At 38.8% G+C, this 24,741-nt stretch overlaps 1 protein-coding gene across 1 annotated transcript in view; it reads right to left on the bottom strand.

Annotated features, from left to right (window-relative positions):
* Positions 1-1,740: 1,740 nt before the first annotated feature.
* The window catches only part of OCA2 (OCA2 melanosomal transmembrane protein), a 283,495-nt gene continuing 260,494 nt past the window's right edge, over positions 1,741-24,741 (bottom strand). Inside the window, exon 23 of the mRNA XM_073327707.2 lies at positions 1,741-2,192. Coding sequence (XP_073183808.2) covers positions 2,105-2,192 — 88 coding nt within the window. The 3' untranslated portion in view covers positions 1,741-2,104. The remainder of the gene's footprint in view (positions 2,193-24,741) is intronic.

Below are 24,741 nucleotides of genomic sequence, written 5' to 3' on the forward strand. Positions count from 1 at the left end.
AGATGTGATGGGTAGGTGGTAATGTGACCCAATGCCCCACCATCCCTTTCCAGGAAGTTGCAAATGGGGCCAGGTATTTTCATGTGTGGTCATGCAATCACATTATTGGCTTAACTATGTTTGGTGTTGCAGGAACTCAAACATGGGTTTATTTTTATTACAATTTTTTTAAAGTTATGTAGAAGGCTTGGCCCTCAAAAGGTAAGACTGATTCTTATAGCTAAGAAAAAGAAACATATTATATACACTGGTGAGTAAAAGGCAATATGTAACAACAAATGCATTTAAGGGGTTTTGAATCAACTGTATCACTTGCTTTATTCAGCATGTAAAGGGCAACCCCTCGACCTCACTATCATAAGCATGACATGAGAAATGTGGAGGGCAATTGAAACTACCATGATTTTTTAAAACTATGGATCAACACAAATTAGCGCACACGTTTCTCGAGTGCTAACAGAATTTCATTCATTACAGAGTAAAGCACTCCTCCAAAGAAAAACTTTGCAGCTTTCCTATGGATTTGAATGGGAGTTAGGCCCAGTTCAGTCCCATAAGTATGTGTTTCAGGCTGGGTTTATTTGTTCTGTTTGTTTATAAAGCAACATATTGAAAAGGGGGTCTGGGATTTGCACTCATTATTGAGATGAGGCAACATGGAGGAGGGATAATCATTCTTTGAAGGAACATTGTAGCTAATTTGAATTATGCTTATTAAATTAGATTTTTAAGTCAAAGGCATTTAGTCAAGGAATGCAACCTGCAAATGATCAGCTACTCCAGCTACTTGGGTGGGTCAAGCTATATGTTTTATTATTAATATTAAATCCTCCGGGGGAAAGATACTATTACTGGTTTCCTTTCTCACTTGCCAGATCATTTTATGAGAAACAGGAGCAAATGACATCATTTGTTCTTCTGCGTTCGCTCACTGAAATTCACCCCTATTCACATGAGTTTCACTCTTCAGCATGTCAATTCTAGTGTTACACAGGATGAGACAGACCTTTGGGTAATTTGGGCCAGTCCCAGGAAAGGCTTAGAAGATGAGGATTGGTTTCAGAGTAGCAGCCGTGTTAGTCTGTATTCGCAAAAAGAAAAGGAGTACTTGTGACACCTTAGAGACTAACAAATTTATTTGAGCATAAGCTTTCGTGATGAAGTGAGCTATAGCTCACGAAAGCTTATGCTCAAATAAATTTGTTAGTCTCTAAGGTGACACTAGTACTCCTTTTCTTTTTAAGATGAAGATTGAAATTGCTTTCATAATAAATAATGTGACCTGGTCCAATAGCCAAATATAAAAATCAATATACATGAGTGAACACAGTATTATCAAAGAAAACAAAAGCACAGCCAAAGTATGATTCCATTTTTCAGGTAGTATCTGAACCTATTAAAAGATTTAGGGTAATCCACCAAAGAACTGAATTAATAATTGAAAGAAAAATGTAAATTGCTTTGCACATTCTATGGCCAACAAGATTAGAAAGAACAAGAAATTTTAAAATGAAAACACATTATGGCGTATGACTTATTAGTCAATTTCAAAAGAATAATTTCTTCCATACCAAATTTTTATTGGGATGTTTTTATTTTTGAACCTAGATAATGGTACATCACTTATTGTGTACAGATTGTCTACTTATATGTCAATTGTTACAGCTTGTACAGATTGAATGTTAGTTACTTTAATACAAATAGCTAAATATACTGACAAAGACAAATGAAGCCCTAAGAAGAAACTACTGAACATCTTCTATTGTGAATGAGGCTTTTTCATCTATGACTGTACTCAGATTGTGGCAAGACAAAGTTTCAGGACACAACATATTCCCTTGTGATGGTATCTCTTTATGTGCTTATTAATATTGACCATGACAAACACTTTGAATCCTTTAAACTTCAATACTCAGCTCTGCAAATTGTTCACAGAAGATAAGGTTATGAATGACAAAAAGTAAGACTGCCAATCATTTTAATCAATACATCACTTTTTAAAGTGGGGTTTTTTTCTTCTTCTTTTCTATGGTGTCGTCTTAGTGCTCTGATGTATAGATTGAACGAGACAGAAATCTTCTTTTTGTCTTGAAAGTACAAATTATTAAGTGTTCCAACCCAGTACGACATGAGCAACAAGGAGGTAACACATCCCAATAGTACAGGACATAATCATCATTGGGAAACCCAACCTGAAACAACAAAATAAAGAAAGATCAATAAGAATGCAACACTATGCAATAACATGGCAGTCAGACTTTGAAAGCAAAAGTAAAAGTTATCATACAAGTCCTTAGCTTTTGATACCTTTACAACATTTCAAAAAAATGAAAGAACATTAGGTACGGCGGGTTTATGACAGTGATCCCTGGTGAGCTAATGTTCAAGTTGAGACTTTCTACTTCCAGTTATGACATTTAGAAAAGTGTGGGTCAGACCCTCACATGGAGTGAATCAGCATAGCTCCATTGACTTCAATGGATCTCCAGCAATTTATGCCAACTGAGAATCTAGAACTGAATGTCTTGGTCATGTGCCAGTCAATACGCAATTACGTGGATTATATCAGTTCTCACAAGGTAAGCAAGCAGTAGGATAGCTCATTCACTATTTATGTCTTCATACTGTGTGTACACTCTAACCTTAATAAGGTCCTTTATAACTCTGGTTTATGGCTGACATTCGTTTAGCTGGCTTCCAATGGCATTTAAATAATAAACCTCATCATGCCGGTACTGTATTTATCCCCATAATGCGGAATGGTCTTGAGTGTCAGCTGAAAAGTATTGTAGTTCTACAAGATGCACCAACTTCTGAGAGTATCTGAGGAAATCTCTTTGGCCTGTGTGGAAAGTGTTAAAAGATTTGTTTTCATGTCAAAACACTTCTTTCAGCAGAGGTAAATCCCACAGTACGATTTTGCAGAATGAACTTAAGCTTTTAAAGCTTCTGTTGACAGAAAATTCAAAATGACAGAAACTGAAGACTGGGCAGGACTTTGTGTGTCCTGCAGCATCGTATAATATTTCATACACATGACCTTTTTACTCATATTCTCAAGGTTCATATTCATCCACCTCTTTTACTAAGCATGATCAAAGTGTGATAGTGTTCTTTGAAGTGCCAATATTTCATTCATTGTCCTCACTGGCAATTGAAGAAGGATGTACCTAGTATATGTGAATGTATTAGTGATGCTTTTTGCCTTGCTTATCATGTTAGGCAGCCTCTAGAGGGTTCAAGACGTCACCCTTCATCCACCATTAATTACTCAGACAGCAAAGGAACGCACGTGTAGCTGCTGACAGGGAGAGAAAACTCTCAGGTCTCATGTGCTTTAAAATCTCCTTATCTTCCCTTTCTCCATATGCAAGTATACACATTTTAAAAGAAAATAACATTTGGGATGCGTGTGGTGCAATCTGCTCTTCCTCCTGCTCCATACCCGCACCTGCAACACTATTCTGTCCAGGGTTTATGTAACGCTTTCTAATGCTGTTTCATTGCCACGTAGAGTGATCTGAGCAGGACAGGTCCAATGGCATTAGAGGAGCTTTAGTATTAGTAGCAGTTTATTACGGTAGCATTTAGAGGCCTCAGTCAGGATCGGAAATCCATGGCATTAGACAGTGTATAAACACATAATGACAGACAGCCCCTGCCAAAGAAGCTTAGACAAGGTAGACTAGCAATAACGGGCAGATAGCATAAAAAAAATGTTAGTTAGAACTACCTCTGTTAAAAATAAACTGCTTTTTCACCCCTCATTGTCCATATGTCCCCACCAGCCTGCTTTACCACTCTGGACCCAATGTCCCAGTGAGCCTTTCATCCCATTGACCACCCCACAGAAACTGAGGCAACCCAAGAAAAATAGAAGTTATCCACAAAACTGAGTGAGTGTAAAAGTAAAGACTTCCTTGGCGGGCACATTATTCCACATCTGCCTACTGTGGGATTTCTGGCACATTCCCTGAAGCACCTGGTGTTGATCACTGTCAGAGACAGGATGTTAGACAATAGTCTCTGATCCATTATGGCAACTCCTACGTATGATGCCAGCCACTCTCCCCTGTATGGGAGGAGGTTGGGAGGCCCCATGTCACTCTGGGATTTAAGGATGGCAGTAGGGGCCATGCATCATCAGAGCTCTCAAAACATTGGTTAGCAACAGCAGAGTTAAGTTTTTGCTTGTTTGTGGGGAGAAAGGGGTTTTTGGAAGAACAGAAGAGGAATGAGGGATTGTTAGACAGGGCAACCAGGCTGCCAAGACTTCCAAATATTCCCTGAGGAAGGTGTATGGTAATTCTCATTTATGCATGTGAACAAAACAGACACAGAATCCTAGTGATTTTTGGTAAGATAAGAATGCAATAGCTTGTCACAAAGTTACCCAGAAGGCATGGCTTCCTTTTTATGTCTAAATTTGATTTGGAGTATACCCTAGTATATTTTCTCCCCCAGCTAGACTGTTCCGGTGTTAGCTTTTGAATGATTCCTTATTCTAAAAAGCTGCACAATTATCCTTTCACAAAATTACTGTATTATTAAATTCATGGCATTGCCAAACAGCTTTCTGAGTTTTAAAGCTGCCTTTGAAATTAGAAAAAAATAATTATATGGTCACCTAACTGCTTTTCAGACAATATCAGTCTTTTTCTTTCTGAGCTCATTTGATCTTCCTAAGATTTGCCATCTCACTTTTAAAAGTGCTCAGATCTGATAAATTCACTTTAAAAATAAAATGGTGCTGTAAAAAAGTCCTTCTACAAATGTAAATGCATCCAGTGAATTTCCAAACAAGGGTCTGGTGAAGGTGAGATTGCTAAGGATTTCATAGGAAAAGAAACTGCAGACTTACATTAGACCTTGCACTTAACTGAACAATAAATTCAGTGCTGCTGGGTAAGCTCCAGTGACTTAGCAAAGCCCAGATCCTGTCCTGTACTAATATAACTTATTGGGTCTCACAAGCGGATACACAAGAGCTCAGAGATGAAGGGCACTTAATACCTGCATGCATAAGGAGAAGAAGAGAGGGGATTTAAAAAAGCAATAATTGCTATCCTTTCTGTAAAAAAATAATTGAAAAATTGGTTCCAGCTTTGTGCAATTCTGCATGGGAAGTACATGAATTATGCAGAACAACATGCAAACATGCAGGATTTTTAATCATACCTTTGCTTTAACAGTAAGAGTCAAAGGTCTGGTTCTGCCTCCCATACTCATGTTGCGTAATACCTTACTTCATTGATTTATTTGGGGCATTTGCGGTGGGCCACAACAATGCATAGTCACTCACGCAAGTAGTTCCACTGACTTTTATTACTCACACAACTACTTGTGTAGTGTGGGACTTGATTTTACCAGTGGCCTGAACAGTAATCTGATGGACCTGAATTTACTGCTACCATTTTCGCTTTGCTAATCTCTGTGCAGATGAGAGAAGTGTTATAGTTGTGAACAAAAAAATGATTAATAGTATTTATTAGTTGTCGTGCTGGAAGACTCCAGTCAGGACCAGGATCCACAATGCTAGGTGCTGTACTGGCAAACAGGAAGACACGGTACCTGCCCCAAAACATTTACAATGTAATTTATAGGTACTTTCATTTAAAAAAAACCACCCCATCTAAGAACATATTTCACAGAACATAAAAACTACAACATTACTGTTGCTGTGCAGTGTATAGAACGAACACTGGCCTCAGGCAACTGCTGGAATAGAGGGTGAAGTCCTGGCCCCCATGGAAATCAATAGCAAAACTCCCTTTGACATCAGTGGGGCCAGAATTTCATCCAGTGTATTTAGGAGAGGGAGAATATAAAAACAAGAGAAAATCGAACCACGGTTTGTTAGGGACAGGAATAAAGAGGGGACCAGATCAGAAACTATATTGCAGTCACGGTATGCTCCTCCAAAGCAAAGCTAGGGTTGTGGCTGGTAGTGTGCTAATCTGAGGCTACTCCAAACCATAACACCACAGATCAGCAGATCTCAGAAGTCAAACAACCCTTCCTTACCCCAACACCACCACTTCAAATGTGTGCGAGCACACCAGCACTTGGGAGGAATATGAAAGGGAGCAACATCTCTCTCAGTGTTCCCCTAAGTAATTAAAAAAGGAAATGTATATTAAATATAAGGCTAGTTATGTAGGGAGTCATTTTCCTGTTATAACAATACACCTACAGTTAATGAACCGATTATGTACCTTGCCACCTAACCGAAACATTTTATGCAAAAGTCATAGCATAATACAGCTCTCTCTAAAATGAGGCAGAGACATCAGAATCATTCAGAGAAATTGGGTGGGGGGGGGTGGCTTACAGTGGGATATACTAGAAAAGTGATTTACCCTGAAGAAAAGACAGACCCAACAGTCACTGCCTTCTAGATTGTTCTGAGCACATAGCACCAAGGGTAGTGAATCATTAGAGGATCTGCAGAGACATCTCTCAAAATGGAAGGTGAAGTTCTCTCGTCAGTTCTGGAGTTGCAAGATGATACCAGCAATCCTCCAAGATCAAACCATTGGCAGCAGTGGTTCAAGCTGTTACAAATATGGATCATGGTGGTAGTATATATGAACATTGAGTGCCAAGTTCTGCTCTCACTTCTGTGTCACCCAACTGACTGCTGTGGGGTTGCACGCTGGTTTAAAATGAGGCTTGAATTTCGTCCCTAATCTATACCTGAATATCCTTTTAAGAATGTAATTTATGGAGCATTCTAGAGAACTTCTTGAAAATTCTTCTCTCCCACTTACTGGCCTCTCCATTATCAACACCTGTACACACAATAAGGAAATGTGTTGCACACCTGGCAAGTGCCATGTTATATGAGAAGATGTTTAACCTAGCAGAAGATACAATATGAGTCCTTGTCATTTCAGGCCAGACCCTGAACATGTGCCACACTTTGGTTTGGAAATCCTACAGTGACAAGCTCATTTCAAAAATTCACATCTTGAAATTACAAAAGCTGCCTCAGAAATTGGGTTTGGGTGTTGAAGCTTCTAGATGCAATTCACTCCTGTTAATGAAGTTTCTATCATTCGGTTTACAAGGTGGCTCGTTTACATTTCCTTTCAAAAGGAATGTATAACAATAGCAATATCCATGATTCTTAATCAAAAGGATATGTTTGTAATCCTCTTTATTTAAACATTAACTCACACACACCTTTTTTGTGGGGCGGAAGGGAGAACAGTTATCATGGATGAAGAATGGCAGCTGTTAACTAGTTTTCTTACAAAAGAGTTGTGGGTCTATACTTATTTAAATATGAAGAAAACCACTCATATTTTCAAGGAGCAAGTCCACGTTCTACATCTCATCTAGAACTGAGACAAGATTTTTTTGTACAAATTTCATTTTTTTGCATTTGTGAATAATCTGTGAACACTTCAATTTTCTCAGATTTACTCTTCATCCAAAATTACTTGTTAAATAATTTTTGCAAATAATCTTTGGTATGCAGCTCATTTTCAAGGAACTCATTCTGAGTGTTTGCTGCCAAATTCTCTGCCAGAGTAAGCCAATAGAGTTTTAGTACTGTTCATTAAATTGTGTCACAAACAGAAAATTTCACATTTGATATTTAAAATCTGAGCATATGATTGGTCACCAAAAGTACATGGTATATTTTCTGTTCTCCGACTGGATAAACATAACCTGTAGAAGAAAGTTTTCAGAATACTTCAACATTTACGTAAAACTATCTGCTTCTGCAACCATTCCTACAAGTATATTGATTCACTAGAAAACATATAAGGCTAACACACACAAATGTGCAAACACACTTGAAATAAATCTATTTAAAAATCTGAATGAATACTGGTGGGAAACTTTTTTATAATAGGTTTCAGAGTAACAGCCATGTTAGTCTGTCTTCGCAAAAAGAAAAGGAGTACTTGTGGCACCTTAGAGACTAACCAATTTATTTGAGCATGAGCTTTCGTGAGCTACAGCTCACTTCATCGGATGCCCTAATTTGGGATATATTTTTCATGTGTGGTCCCCAGGTCGTCAGGGTCCTAGGAATTCATCTCCCCCTTTCTTTCTCTGTTCTTATTATCCCTTCTATTTCTCTTAGTCCCTCTCCTATTCCCTTATCTCCTCCTTCTCTGCTCTCTTCCACTGCATGCTGACCTCTGTGTCTCCTGCCTTTTTGTTTGTCTCAACTTTCCATCATCCCACGTCCACAAAATACTGTTATTTCCATACTTTGAAAGGACAGGCTGGTATTGGCTCTAGTGCCCATTTAAAGAAAAGGTCTAAAAAAGAGATGCTCCTGCTTATCCACAAGACTATGACACCTTCACAATTGGACACCTGTTTCTAAAATAGCAGCTAGCTAACACTGCCAATGATCATTCAGGAAACACTAAAATTACCGTGAATTGCACATAGCCTGGAATTACATAAAAATTATAGTGTAGTTACCTACCAGTTACCATACATAGTAGTTAACGTGTAATTGAAAACACTGAACGTAACCTATAACCACATTTTCTTCTGATTGCTAAAATTACAATAATTTCTCCCAGTTTTCTTTTGGTTTTGAGTCTGTGCCAAGATTTTCCATACAGTCCCTTGAAATAATGAACCTCAGGTCAGGAAAAATTAAATTTCAAGTGAGAAAAATAAATGGTGTTAAATTGTGCATTCTACGTTCTGGAAAAAAGCCTCCTGAATTCTTTTTGACAAAAAACGTCATGCTTTCCAAACATTACCTGTAGTGAGCATTTTGCTGGCCTTCCAAAATCTGCTCATCTGAAGAAAAAAAAGCAGTCAGTGTAGTCCTTCACTGTAAAGAAAATGGTTAATATACCAGTTCCAACTTGAATGTTCAAATCAATAGCCACAGACATGTTTTTGCAGTATTTGCCTAGCTCTACTGTCTCTGTGGTGCAGTTCATGTGAAATATAGGTGGTCTCAGAAAAACAAATGCCTGTATAATAACTATTCAAAAGCTATTCAAGCCTGAGAAGGCAGGGATGGTGATGGTAGATACTTGTATGAAACACCATGGGGAAATACTAAAAGCTATGAATGGCCCACTGAAATATAGAGAAAAGCAGTGTAGTTATGACTTCAAAAGACTGCAACAAATTGACGGTGAGATAGCAACAGCAGCTGATGAATATAGTGACCTTCCTGTTGGCATTAATTGTCTGCCTCCCACAGGAAATTATTAGGTCCAGCTGACCCCTGGGTAGAATGTTAAAAATGAAAGCCAACAAATTGAAATGAAAAAGAGAGAGAATGTCAGTAGTTTGATGTTGGGAAGGAACATACCATAGATGCATTTGTGTAACTTTTCTTCCTTTCCTTTTGTATCTGAAGATGATTTTATTTGAAGTTATCATATCAGTATAAAGAAGTGAGAAAAATGTATCAGAAGCTGAACCTCACCATATCTGGATGAGAGTGAAGAAAATACAATGAGCCACGGTTCAGTTCTCCACGTATAAACTGTGGCTAAATTAAACTACCAGGTTTACACTTTTTGAGATGTGTTCACTGATGTGCGAAGAGGGGTATAATTTAGGCTGGGTACAGATCTGGTGTATAAAGAAAAGAAGTACTTGTGGCACCTTAGAGACTAACAAATTTATTTGAGCATAAGCTTTTGTGAGCTACAGCTCACTGTAGCTCATGATAGCTTGTGCTCAAATAAATTTGTTAGTCTCTAAAGTGCCACAAGTACTCCTTTTCTTTTTGCGGATACAGACTAACACGGCTGCTACTCTGAGATCTGGTGTATGTTATCATGGCCAGTGCTAAATCTGTATATCACACCAATTCAACATTTCTTCCTCTATGGACAAGTCCTTAGTGATTTCATACTGTGGAAAAATAGGTAGCCAAAGACTACCTACGGGCTAGTAAAGAGTAGCTTTGGGCATAGATTTCAGGATTCAAGGCTGCAATTCAGCAAAGTATTTAAGCATGTGTTTAGCTTCAAGTATGTGAGTAACCCACCCCTATTCAGCAAAGCACTTAAGCACAAAGAGGTGGTCAAGAGGCATTATATTTCATTTGTACAGTCTCCTTCAGCAAACAAGCAAAAACAGGAAAAAAACAACAAAGCATCCTTTAGAAGTATTTGTTTTTTTTTTCCTAATGGGTTCGTTTTCTTTGGCTAAAACACAAACTAACACCCCCACACACACACACACACACATTGCCATCAGCAATGTAGAAGCTGCTCCTCAAAGGAAAGCCATGGTTGATGCAGAAGTTCTTACACATTCCCATAAAACCAAAAAGATAGCTATCTTTAATGCAAATACTTTACTGTCCAAAGTCAATTCACAAGATAGCCCATTATTATCACCAATAACCAGTTAATCCACCACCATACCCCTCAACCAACCATCCTAAATCCCTCAGAGTCACTCCTCCCTGAAAAACCTGAGATAACAGAGGAGTCTTGCATTGAACCCTGAACAAATCTGGGATTGGCCAGGCCAACAGAAAAAAAGTGAGCTCTAATGCTGAGGACAGCTCACAGGGTAAGCTCCTCGCCCTTAAACTGGGAGCAGCTATCTCAAGTATCTTTACTAATTGCAATAGACAAAATATCACACTGCAAGAACACCCTAAAATACCTACTTTCCACTATGATAACCAGTTACCACCTTTTATACCACTAATGCAAATGACCCAATGTCCTTTTCTTGACTGGTTCCAACTTGACATGAAGGAGACTGATCTTTCATAGAATCATAGAATATCAGGGTTGGAAGGGACCTCAGGAGGTCATCTAGTCCAACCCCCTGCTCATAGTGGGACCAATCCCCAACTAAATCATCCCAACCAGGGCTTTGTCAAGCCTGACCTTAAAAACCACAAAGGAAGGAGATTCCAGCACCTCCCTAGGTAATGCATTCCAGTGCTTCACCACCCTCCTAGTGAAAAAGTTTTTCCTTAGTTTCCCCACAGAAAGAACTCTAATGTCCATCAACAAAGCACATTTTAGCTTCTAGAGGGCCAGTGGGAACAAATATATATTTAAAAATAAAGATGGTGCCCTTTACAAAGTCAAGATTCTGGTGATTTGCTCTTGCTCCAGTGGTGAACTATAAATTCACTTTCAGACATTATACCATAAGGCAGATAATGAGAGCAATTCAGTTTCTCGTCTTCCTATGTCTTAATATTTTTAAACCTCTGTGTGTGTGTGTGTGTAAGTGTAAGAGAAAGAGAAAAAGAGTGAGTGAGTTTAAAAGAGAAAGCGACATTCTTTGGCTTTGACCACCAGAGGAATATTTATATTGGACTTTGAACAATTAACACCTGCATTATGTAACATTACTCAGAAATATGTGACAGCCTGAAAGAATAAGTGATTTTTTAAATAAAGAGCACAATTATTAACTACTTACCTAATGGAATTTAGGTTACATTTGTCATTCTCCAAATTCTAGTTATTTAGCTGGGGGGTAGGTTGGTTTAATTATTTCAGCATACCTTTGGTGTCTGTCATTCAGATTTTTCCTTCAAATATCAACTACATTAAAAAAAAACTAGAGGAAACAACACACAACCCATTAACAGTGGCCCAATATTGCATCCATTGTTTCTATTTTCCATCATGCATATGGTCTTTTTCAGTGGCTTTAGAGACAGAAAGGTGCTTCAATCACTTTTACTAGACAGCTCTGTACCATAAGCAGATTTCCCTGAGTTTTAATACTGCTAAAATCTACAGAGTCCTTTAAAATCTAAATTGCTTTATATCTACTTGTTTGCAGCATTTTATTCAGCTGACTCCACTTAAAAATACATTTTCCCTGTTCTATATCAACAAATATTCCCAAGGAAAAATACAGTACTACTGAAAAATGTTAAGGCTCCAAAATGAGCAGCCAGAAGCAAGCAAATTTATAGTCCATTCATTACCAGCCAATTGAGCATACCTCAGTATTACGGGTATCTAAATATGAGCAATCTTATATGCCATATGTTAGCATATTGGATTAGGTCAAGTATTGAATTTTACCCTTAGCTCTGGATTTCCTGGGTTTTGTAATTTAAGCCAGATGTTCAATGTTATTCTAACGGTTTGTATGTGAACTTCCTTTTGTTTCTTATGTTTGTATACTAAACAGAGGGGGAAAAAAGTTTAACACCCAAGTGTATATTATATAGTCAATTGAAACATCATCTATAATGGCTCTATATATTTAGACAGAAGTATCTAGGTAGCAGGACTGAGCCAAGTGCTCCAATTTCAGTTTGCACATGCCTTGGCAAACTTTATAGGCAAATTCACTTTGCATGGTTTCTGTTCATATGAGTTTCAGGCCCGTTAATTTAAACCTACACATTCAAATCAAAATACTCCTGTGCCCCATAAGCACTGTTACCAGCAGGGCTGACAAGAGAGGAGCCGGGGGCGGAATAACTGTACTAGGGACTTGAACTCAGGAGGCCACTGAACCATCAGTAACTGGGGTAAAATTGAAGTGAAATGGGAGGGGATGGGTCCCCAGCAAATGATGTATGGAGGCCCCAAATTTCTCTCAATGGGTTTGCTACCTGGTGCCATAGAATGGTGCTCTTAGCTCATTATGCCTTCTAGGAACAGCTGACTAGTCCCTTTCCTGGCTACCAGCAAAGGAGCTGTGACACAAAATACACAGAATATGTTTTAATATGGGAGATCTGAGATGGTTTTCATAGCTTCACTGCTTGTACATTATACTCGTTATACTCAACCTTATGCCACTGCTAAACCACACTATCATGTATTAGCTTTCTATGTACTGTGCAGGTATGTAGATACACACACACACAATATATCTTTAAGGGTTGCTTGCAAAAGATTGCATGGCCCAATGTTTGAGGCAGGCAATGTGACCACCCCTTAACCACACCCCACAACAGACTTGGCATATGTTCTTCCAGTCTTTCAATTTCCTCTGGTTTCATTATCAAAGTCTCACACAGTTCCAACAGTTAGAAAATGTAAATATAAAGAAATGACTCCAGTGCCTTTAGAAAGCTACAGTGTCATTATATGTTTACCAGCATCCATTTGCTAGTGAGATGAACATCATCATGGGAGATTTGCTAGATAACACATACAGAACTTCTTCTCTGCAACACAATACTATTGCCAGTGGCATCATTACGTTGATGTGGGTGGAAAGAGATCAATCTACTTTCTGAAACTCCTGACATTATTATGTGTGTGAAAACTTGTTGTTTTTAGTAGCAAACCATATTAGAAAATTCAGTTTGCACAGTTTTGATACATTCACTGGAACCAATTAGATTGATTAACACAGAGCTGTTAAGGTACATGGTGTAAACATGAATCTATAGGGACTGAAAGGATGGGTGCTCAGCACATTCTGAAAATCAAGCCCCTTTAAGGCATCTCAGACTGAGCATCTTAAATCACTAGTAACTCTTTAAAATGCAGGCCTTTATGTTTTCAAGTGTTTTTTTGAGAAAGAAAGTCAAAAATATTACTCAAGCCTACAGCTATAATGAGTACAGAGGGATTAAGATAAAGAGATTATTGGAATAGTCTTGTTATGCTTTAGAGCTTTACAAAGCATTACACTTTCCTTATCATTTTTCAGAATAAGGTGAAATGGCACTTCTCCATTACTCTCTTACCTGTCAAGTTACTCTTATCTACAACTGGGAAAACCAACCATGTGGTTAGTTATTCCAAATAGACCCTAAATTCCCCCACCACAAGATCATAGCATAATCTTTTTTTGGGTTTTTTTTTGAATATCAGGTTTGAGTCTGTCCATTGTTTCCAGTGCATTTATACCATTTTGCATTTTAGGTTCCTATGTCTCTGAATTTGGCTTCCTCAGCTAAGGAAAATGCCGGCAGAAGATGTAATATTTTTACTCCAATAAATGTGAACTGCAGCATTATGAAACAAGATTTTTCACTGACGCTTGCACCAACATCCTTAATGCACTGAAGGGCAAGAAGATGAACATTGTCCTATTGGCTGGAATGATTTATTTAGACTTACGAAAGATAAAAGATTGCTTTAGATAACTTCCATATTACCCAAAATGGTTTTTACTTGTGTGGGCACCACTGAACTTAGAAGCTTTACAATCTGTCCTTCAGGCTTTGTTATCTTCAAATATAAATTAAAAGGAATAATGATGAACAATTCTTCTTTGGGATAGAGCTCCCATCTCAGTAAGAAATAAATCATTTGCAAGCAATGTTTTCAACGGTTATATTTTACCAGTCTGTGTGAAATAAAAATTCATTTTTAAACTTCCCTAGGGCAATTTCTTTCCCCTTTGTCTTCATTTGATTTTTCATAACTACAAAGCAAATGGGTCCCACCTCCTGACGATAAATGCCCATAAATTGCAAAACCTCTTCTATTTATTAGCAACTTCTTTTATGTTCTCCTAATTACCAATTCTTAGACACTGTCAGTTTAGGATTAAGGTGATTATGTAAAGGCTGTAGCGTACCCTGTGTCCACCTCAAAGAAACCAGTTTCCAGATTTGAACTGCTGCAAAATGCTTGAGCAGCAAACTATTACACAAGTGTTTTATGCCTTTAATGCCATCAAAATAAATGTAACTGTGCATGAGTAAAAGCATAGCTGGAAAAGTATTTGTAACCTCATCTAACAATTACCAAAACAAGTGCTAAATTCATGTAATAACTAAGTAATAAATGCTGGGGGGGGGAGTTCTTTATGTGAATACGATTTTCTGCTTCACACAAAATAATAACAAAAATCTGTCCACAATTCTATATGAAGAACACTTTGGTACAACTCATTCTCCTTTCAAATGTATTTTTACAGAGGAAATAACAATGAGCTTGAAATTCTTTTTCCCTCTAGGATATATAGTGCAGAGCTTGTAATTTCTTTTTCCAGCATTTTGTGCCATACTTAGGTGAGTAGAAAAATCAGATTGCAAGTTTTAGATTAATGTAATTTTTAAAACTTAACTACTTTGGGAAAGTTAAATCTCATTAAAAATCAGGTTGAAAATAGATGACTGGGACTGATTCTGATGTAAATCTATTGAGTCAATAGAGTTACAATGGTGCAAAACAGATCAGAATCAGGCCCATTTTAATTTAGATTCTTGTGTTCTTGAAGGAATAACGCCCTGATCTGGCAATGGTGCATGCACATATTTTAACTTCAATGGGACTATTGTGATAGGGAGTATATCACCCCCCCCCACACACACACACACACACTGGAACTGAAGGGGTTAAGGAGCAACTGTGGACCCAGGCGACCCCACCCAGTCCCACCTGGAGAGCATGCTTCAGCTGGTGGTGAAGCTTAAAAGGGAGCCGGCGGCTCAAAAGGGACCTAATAGGACAGAGAGAGATCTGTCCTGAGAGCTCTTGAGGAAGGATGCTAGAGAAACCTTTTCCTGGAGAGAGAGAGCTTTCCTACTGAACCCAGAAGGACTGAAGGTTCAGTTATTTTACTACTTTGAGGCAAACTGTAAGACTTTGGTGAGAGAGTAGGTGGTAGGAAGTGGCCCAGGTAGACAGTTAAGGCATTCTTGGGTTCTGGACATTGGTGCCTCTTAGTGGGTCCTGGACTGGAGCCTAATGGAGTGGGAGGGCCCAGTCTTCCCACCAACCCCCTCCTTATGAAGGGCATGAAAACCCTTACTTCCTGACTCTCTCTTGGGGAAGGAAGGAGAGGGTAAAGACCTTTAGAACCACACGGCTGGTATGGGACACCCATAGGGGTCAACAAGTGGGTTGAAGTTCTCCCCAGTCATGAGGCCAGGGGATCCCATATCTTCCTTACCCCAGGAAGAAAGAAGATGGATGGGGGATCTGACCGAAGGGTTGAGTCAACACCCACTAACAGGCAGATGGTCAAATGGCATGACTGTGGCCTGAGAGAAAAATTGGAGCTGGCAGGAACAGAGGCCTAACCCACCTACCACTAGGTGATGCATAACTACTCATGGCCTTAAAGTTAAGCGCATGCAGGATTAGGGCATAAATAATAGTTTTGTCTTGTCTTGCTTTAGGTCAGATTTCACCTTTCTGGAAGGGGGCCTTTCTGCTGGCTGACTGACTATTCAGAGCCCAGTGTGTTCTGCAGTTACAGATATGCTATAGCCCTTCTCAGAGGTTTACGTGACAGGATCTAACCTTTTATTTGAAAATCCAGTATGTTTCTAGTCATCCTGGTTGTGAAGAAAACTTTAAAAAATTTGAACTGAGTGTAATAGCTACCTAAACTGTGCTATAGATGGTATGGACTGTCCCATTTATCTCAATAGGGTGTTAACTCTAAAAACTAGAGATAGCAATTTCAACATTATCAGCTATTTCACTTCTGACCATTTTAACAGAAACAAACGCAAGATGGCTATCCCCAACTGCCAAAGGCTCCAGCTGTGCTTTACTCAACTGCCAAACCTGCCAGGTGTGCCCTGATTATCTTTTACGTTGCAGTTATAAATTGTCAGTATGAAAATGTCTGGTACAGTGAAATCTGTGGGGACAGCATAAAATGAACTAAATTTAATATTAAACAAAAAGCAGAGGGGCTACTGTAGTGACTGAGTTATTCATTCATTACATTTATTTAATCCAAACCCTCCATTTTTTTAAATACAAATGACACTGCCACAGAATCCAGAGGTCTTTCTGCAGAACTGAGATCCATCTTGCCACAGAGTATACAAAGCACCAATTACACGATAATAAGGAATGGGCAGATGTCTTCACCTCCCCTTTCTATACACTAACTTTATGCCTTTTTCAAACTTCAGAAAGATTTCTGAACAAAGTAAAGGCTTTCTCAACTTAACCATGAATTGCTAACAATACATTTCCAGGAACACATACACACACTCTATCCAATCTAATGATAAGCTGTAGGAATGCATTTTTATTATTTAATAGTGGTATTATAGTAGTACCTAGATGCTCTAATAAGGATTGGGGATCAAGACATTGTACATACACACAATAATTTTTGCTATGTCTTGTTACCTTGGGTGGCTGTCTCCAGCTCTCATCCATCTTCCATTTAAATTGTCTCCCATAGTCCCGTTCTGATAAGAAGTTCTAGGCAATCCTTTGAACTCTTTATTATGCTACATTATTGTCAATCTTCTCATAGCCCCATCTCTATGTACATTTGAACATGAGGGGTTTTGTTCAGAAACGAATCCTTTCAGCTGGTTCTACATCAAATGTGAGCAGCCATCTCAGTGATTACACTTCTCTGTTGCTCTAAAAGGCACTTGTCTAGATGCTTAACAAATTTCTTCCAGTTTTCATCTCAAATCTGATAAACAATTTAACCTCCTTAACTTCACTTGTCCATGGGGTAAGCACTGAATCAGAACCATCAATAGGGTTTATATGGTGGTTATTTCAGTAGATAAATGACTAAACATGAGCAATTTCTTCACTGAGGTGATAAATATAAATCATTTACATAGAAGTATTTTAAATATTCTACAATTCACATGGCAAATCTGTGTAAGTGTCCAACTATCAACATTTCGTGTCTCTGGCTGTCCTTTCTAATAAATAAATTTTGCCTTTGCTTCCCATTAAAATTATTTTTCCAAATAATGATTTAAGATATAAAAAATTTCCAGAAAATATTGCTCATCAAGCACTTCCAATCTGATCCTGATACCTTATTTAACTAGCAGATTGTTTTCTAATTTGATATTGTTCAAATGAGAAAGTCCTTAGGCAACTTCACTGACTGCCTAATCAGACTAAGTACACTGTACTTAATTAAAGTCTTGGCAGCTAAATTAAACAAATAGCAGAGGTCTCAAAGAAAGTACTGATTTGTTGGATAGGTTACTCAGCCTCCCTCTCCCCATCTCTGCTCACCCTCATACAGAGTCCATCTCATGCCCAGTCTGTCTTTCTGGCTCACTGTCACTACGTGCACAGCACAGCTGGTGATTTGGGGATAGAGGTGGTAGAAAAACATTTAATTAAAGTACAATTTGATGAAGAAAATGAAAAATGTTGAAATTTTTCATTTTTGTTGAAAAGGGGAGTTGACTATTTGAGCAGTTCCAGAAGTTAATCTTGGCATAACTCAAGTAAGGTATGATGAGGAAGGGAGATAACAGTTCTGCTTAATTCTGTAAAGTTCCAATATCGCAGATATTACCAAAATGTGTATGGGAACTGGCAGAGAGAGAGAGAGAATGGAATTTGTGGGGACTATGGAAATGGCAAGGAAATGTGAGGGAAAACTCAGCAAAAATAAAACATTTTAAATGTTTTCTGCTGCAATGGTTAGCATAAATTTCACTTAAAAAATCACAAAGAAATTTCAAGTGCCCTCTGAAGGGTTATTGTACTAATTGGGAGACAACTCAATCATTAAAGTTTGAAAAAGAGGAGTTGTGATTTCAGTTGAAACCTCCAGGCAAGCTTACCTATGGAATTGCTATTGACACCTCCATAACATATACCTGAGGCTTTGGTAAGCAAAGCACATGAGAACTGTCATTTACCAAAAGATTTTAAGCAAATTCATGACTTCGAAATTCTCTTTAAATATCACTGAAGTGAGGATTTATTCATCATTATTGCTCAAGGTAATAATACCTTTGCATTCAATTTATATTCCAAATAGTTATATATTCTGAATGCTCTGTTCAGAGTGGTGACAAAAATAAAACTTTATATTCCATCAGTACACTATATGAAGAATCAATGTATTCTGACTACTAAACACACTGCAAATGTGCGATGGACTGGTTGTAGTTCTATGCATAAACCTGTGTTAGTCGATACCAAATGTACTTTGCTTTGGATAGTTACACGTTAGCTTGGAAGTAAACAACTTTGCACAAGTGTAGTTGAAGGAACTTATTTAATGACACAGTATTTAATATTTCAAATTCTGCTTGACACTGAAATATGAACTGCTGATAGCATTCAGAATATTTAGAAGCACATGCTCACTTAATTACTCTGCATAATATTCAAAACACCAGGTAACCTAAATAAACAACTCAAGTGTGTAGAACACTTACTCTGAGTAGCAGAATGACAGAATATTAAACTCCATGAAAACATACAAAGTTGCTGCAAACTTAGCAGATGGCTTTCTGAACTTCAGTGTATCAGATTTAAAAGCATTTATCTTAGGTATGCATATTTTTGAGGGAAAAGAAATGAATAAACATATAAGCCAAAGAGCTCTCCAGTGGAGATGAGAAATGTCTGCATTATTTCCTACCTGTTTCTCCTTGTGATAAGCACAAAATTACACGCTATTCACAGCACCTGCTTGGGGTCAAAGTCTGCCCTCAGGTGCAGAGCACATGGCTCCTTTTGACTTCCAGTAGGAGCCATGTACATACATCCAAAAGCAGGATTTGATCTCTTGTGAACTGAGCTGTAAACAGTTCAGATCGAAATTCAGGGCTATATTTGACCATTAACCTGTTTTTCCCCCTTGAATAATAAGAATTTAAAACTGACTTTTTAAAACATTTAATTTGTGCTCCTTGCACTCCACTGAAACCACTCACTAAAATCTCTAAAAAAGAAAAGGAGTAATTGTGGCACCTTAGAAACTAACAAATTTACTTGAGCATAAGCTTTCGTGAGCTACAGCTCACTTCATCGGATGCATTCAGTGGAAAATACTGTGCAGAGATTTCTATACATAGAGAACAAGAAACAATGGGTGTTACCATACACACTATAATGAGAGTGATCACTTAAGGTGAGCTATTACCAGCAGGAGAGCTGGCGGGGAGGGGGAAACCTTTTGTAGTGATAATCAAGGTGGGCCATTTCCAGCAGTTGACAAGAATGTCTGAGGAACAGTGAGGGGTGGGGGAATAAACATGGGGAAATAGTTTTACTTTGTGTAATGACCCATCCACTCCCAGTCTTTATTCAAGCCTAAGTTAATTGTATCCAGTTTGTAAATTAATTCCAATTCAGCAGTCTCTCCTTGGAGTCTGTCTCTGAAGTTTTTTTGTTGAAGAATTGCAACTTTTAGGTCTGTAATCGAGTGACCAAAGAGATTGAAGTGTTCTCCGACTGGTTTTTTAATGTTATAATTCTTGACATCTGATTTGTTTCCATTTATTCTTTTACGTAGAGACTGTCCAGTTTGACCAATGTACATGCCAGAAGGGCATTGCTGGCACATGATGGCATTATATCACATTGGAAGATGTGCAGGTGAACAAGCCTCTGATAGTGTGGCTGATGTGATTAGGCCCTATGATGGTGTCCCCTGAATAGATATGTGGACACAGTTGGCAACGGGCTTTGTTGCAAGGATAGGTTCCTGGGTTAGTGGTTCTGTTGTAACATTCAAAAACCAGTCGGACATTCTTGTCAACTGCTGGAAACGGCCCACTTTGAGTATCACTACAAAAGGTTCCCCCTCTCCCCCCTCTCTCCTGCTGGTAATAGCTCACCTTAAGTGATCACTCTCGATACAGTGTGTATGATAACACCCATTGTTTCATGTTCTCTATGTATATAAATCTCTGCACTGTATTTTCCACTGAATGTGTCCGATGAAGTGAGCTGTAGCTCACGAAAGCTTATGCTCAAATAAATTTGTTAGTCTCTAAGGTGCCACAAGTACCTCTTTTCTTTTTGCGAATACAGACTAACATGGCTGCTACTCTGAAACCTAAAATCTCTAAGGACCTCTTCCTAGCCAAAGGTCAGAGCCAGCACTCCATCCTCATCTTTCTTGACCTGTCAGCCATGTTTGGTACCATCAATCATGCTCCTCTTCTTGAAATCTTTGTTCTCACCTTGGCTTTCATGACATAGTTCTCCTCCTACCTCTCTAATCACTCCTTCAACATATCCTTTGGAGAATTCTCCTCATTTGCCTTCAATTCTTGGTGACATTTCCACAGGGCTCTGTCCTTACTCCCTTTTCTTCTCCCCCTACCTACTTTATCTCCGGGTCATCCCATCTGCAAACACAAATTCAACTACCATCTGGCTGCTGACAACTCTCTCTATTCCAGGCCTGTCTACTCGTTCCAAACTAAAATCTGGTCTGTCTCTCTGACATCTCCTTGAAGATGTCTAGCCATCAGCTCAAGCTCAACATGGCTAAAACAGAGCTCTTAATCTTTCCCCCCAGGCCGTCCCACACACCTCCTTCCTCAATCACTGTGGACAACACCACCATCCTGCCTGTCACTCAGGCCCACAACCTGGATGTCATCTTTGATTCAAACCTCTATTAAGGTCCTCACATTCAGACTAGGTCTAAACCGTGTAGATTCTTTCTACATAACATCACTAAAATACAGTCTTCCTATCCATCCTTACAGCTAAAATTCTTATCCCAGTTCTCGTCATATCACATCTCAGTTTCTGCCATATCTTGCTCTCTGGCCTTGACAAATGCAATCTTGCCCTACTGAAATCCATTCAGAATGCTGCCACAAAGATCATTTTCCTAGCCCATCATCTTGACCATATCACCCCTTTCTTGGAATCCCTCCACTGGCTCCCTCTTCTCTACTGCACCAAACAAAAACTGCTTCTCTTCACTTTCAAGGCCCTTTTCAACCTATCCCCTACCTAATATCTCTCATTCATTACTGAAATGTTGACTCCTACCAGCCCATGATACCAGCCACCCCATTCCCCAGGTGTTAAATTTTCAAACAAGCACCACTGTTCTTTCTCCCATGTTGCCCCTCGTGCTTGGGAGAAGCTCCTTGTAAACATCTGCAAACTCATTCATTATTCTCCTTCAAATCCCTCCTCAAAACTCTCCTTTGCCATGATGCCTATAAAAACTTGACAATGGTAAGGCTTCTTGTGTGCTGAGATAGCAGCCTACCATGCTTACTAAAAATGTCTCATTGTTTCCTTGTACTTCCCTGTGTGTCCATATCCATCTTTTGTCTTCTGCTTTGATTGCAAGTTCTTTGGGGCAGGGACAACCTTTTTGCTTGGTGTTTCCAGAGCGCCTTGCACAATGGGGACCATGAATACGCTATAAACTTAATGGAACGTGAGAACATTTTTATGAATTAGTTTATTTCAAATTTTCTGGATGATAACATGGTGCTGGGGCAGATTTGTTCTATGAACTACAACACAGAACAATAAACACTCAAATGTGTCTCTAAGGCACAGCCTACTACCCACATTAGGAGTGCTGTAGAGGCATCATTTCTCAGTGGGAATTCCAGAAAGTGTTCTACCTCATGCTTATTATAGGCTAAAGATCACATGTTCTGTTACACCTGGGTAATGAATACCTAGCCTGACACTTTACATGTTACAGAATGTTTCAGAGTTCTTCTCACCATGATCTCTGTGTTTATTGTGACTACTGTAAAGCTTTTTGGTAAGCCTTTTCTGTGTGTTCCTTTAGGACCAGCTTGCACTTCACATTGCATGGATACATGAAGAGTGGGGAACGGTATAAAGGCTCAGGCATAATGACCATCCTGGAGTGCAAGAACATCAACTGCTTGCCTCTACAAATAGAGCTGGATGGAAATCAGGCAAAGGCTCTGCCCCACTCAACACTTGCCAGCAAAATCATGGCCCTATCTGTAACTTATCCTGTCTAGAACAGTTAGCACCACTCTGGACACTAGCTTTATGATGTCCTAGATATGGACATATAAATATCAATGATATGGAGTTCTTACGATGTAATCCCACAATGCACTAATACAGTCAAAGTACAATGTGCTCCTCGGAGCAAGAAAAGAAACAGCTATCTGAAAGTCTCAATAAACTGAAAGGTTTTGGAAAGAAGATCTCTAAAGTATTTAGTAATATGCAAAGAATCGAGCTTTTGATCGAGAATAATCAAGCTTCCACTTTGAGTTGGAGGTGTAATTTCCAGCTTGGGTAGACAAACACCACGAGCTTTGATTGAGCGAACGTGGCAAAAACAGAAGTGTAGCCATAGTGGCACAAGCATCTAGCTGCCCCAAATGTGATCCCACCTAGGTACTTACTCAGGCAGCTAGTCTGTCCTGCTGCTCGCACCTCCAAACAAAATATTGTAACAAAATATTAAAAACATAAAGCTGCATATTGGCTTTTCCACTGGAGTAGTGCTGGGTAGTATAGATCAGGACAGAAGCCTGCAGAGCTGTAGTGATTGTGAAGACATAGCCTGCGGTATTATGCCTATGTTGAGCTGACGAAAGCAGAATGGCTTAAAGGAGTGCAAAGAGAGCATGCTCAGAAGCAGCACTTACTGCTGTCATGAATAAGTACAGTGTACATTCTATCATGTCTAGGGCCCCTGAAAACTGGGAATATTGCTATTTTTAGGATTTGTTCCATTTCCTTTACAATGTTTTCTTCCAGTTTTTGTAGAGTTACTACACAATAAGCCCAGGTTGGTCACTAAAAGGATTTGTCTGCCAGTTGAGCAAGCGAAATTGCTCACAGTTTTGGTTCAGTGTGTATGCACCTAAAAAGCACTTGGCCTCTCACACCTTGACACTTTACCCTGTTTCTCTAAAGGTCTGCATTGGGCCAATGAATAAAGTCAAATTTGCATAAATGCTGACAGGCGTTAATTGGAATAGTAAGGGATGCAAGAAGGAACAATCTTTTCCCTTCCAGCCCATGACCCAGCTGCCAAAACTCTCCTATGCACATCTTTTCCTCTTTCCTTGACAACAAGAATACAAAGAAACCACATAGGCACAGCTGGGTTTACTAACTACACACAAATATGCAAGACCTCCTATCTATATACATAGTGCTGTTTTGACTGATTTCTGGCAAATGTGAAAACAGATCTGGTCAGGAACTGGAATTTCTGTTCTACAGGAAATTCTGAAAAAAATAGTTCTAAATCACAACAAAAAGCTGAATTTTTAAAATTTCCCTCAAAACAAAAACTTAAAAACCATTCATTTAGAAGAGAGCTGTCCAATGTATGGCCTGGATCCAGCCCATAGAATAGTTCCATTCAGCCTTTGGACATCCCATGAATCTTTGAACTTGTCTGCATGATCCCGGAGTCTGCATTACAACTCTCCCATGTAGACCCTGCTAATATGCACTGATGTAGTCCTGTTTCAAACCGTAACACACCAGGGCAAACTAAGGAACATCTAGAGTGTACCATCAGGGTCCACTCGGGGCAGTTGGAGTTCAACATACTGCTGTGCACTACAAATCACACTGCTGTCGTCCAGACTCCAGCACAGCAATCCAGCAAACCTCGCACATAGGTGTAGGACCGCTTGGTCACATTTAAAAGGCTTTGGAGAGACATAAGTCTGACAGAGGCTGGTATGTGTCCAAGTGAAGGGAAATGGCATTTGCTTAGGAGCACTAAGAGATACCAGATATCGGGGAGCAGCAGTAGCAGTCACTAAAATTTAAATCAAAGTAATTACCAACGTGGTTTATCTTTACCTATTTATATTTTAACAACATTTAATGAACGTGACCCACACCAACTGGCAGGTTATTGGATCAGGCCCACCATATTAATGAGTTTGATACACCTGAAGATAGTATTGTAATGTTTTGTTTCAAGTGTGGTTTCAATTTATTTTGACTTATATTATATTGTATTTAATATGTTAATATTTATATACAAATATTAAATACACAGCATATAAGTATAATATGTTAAATTAATACTTTAATATAATATAAAAGTCCAAACAAAATGAATCAGAAATAGGAAATAAACTTCTAGGATGGCACAACTGATCAAGAGAGCTTTAAACTATGAATCTGGGGGAGATGTACA

Source organism: Lepidochelys kempii, chromosome 1, assembly GCF_965140285.1.
Source record: "Lepidochelys kempii isolate rLepKem1 chromosome 1, rLepKem1.hap1, whole genome shotgun sequence".
NCBI lineage: Eukaryota > Metazoa > Chordata > Testudines > Cheloniidae > Lepidochelys > Lepidochelys kempii.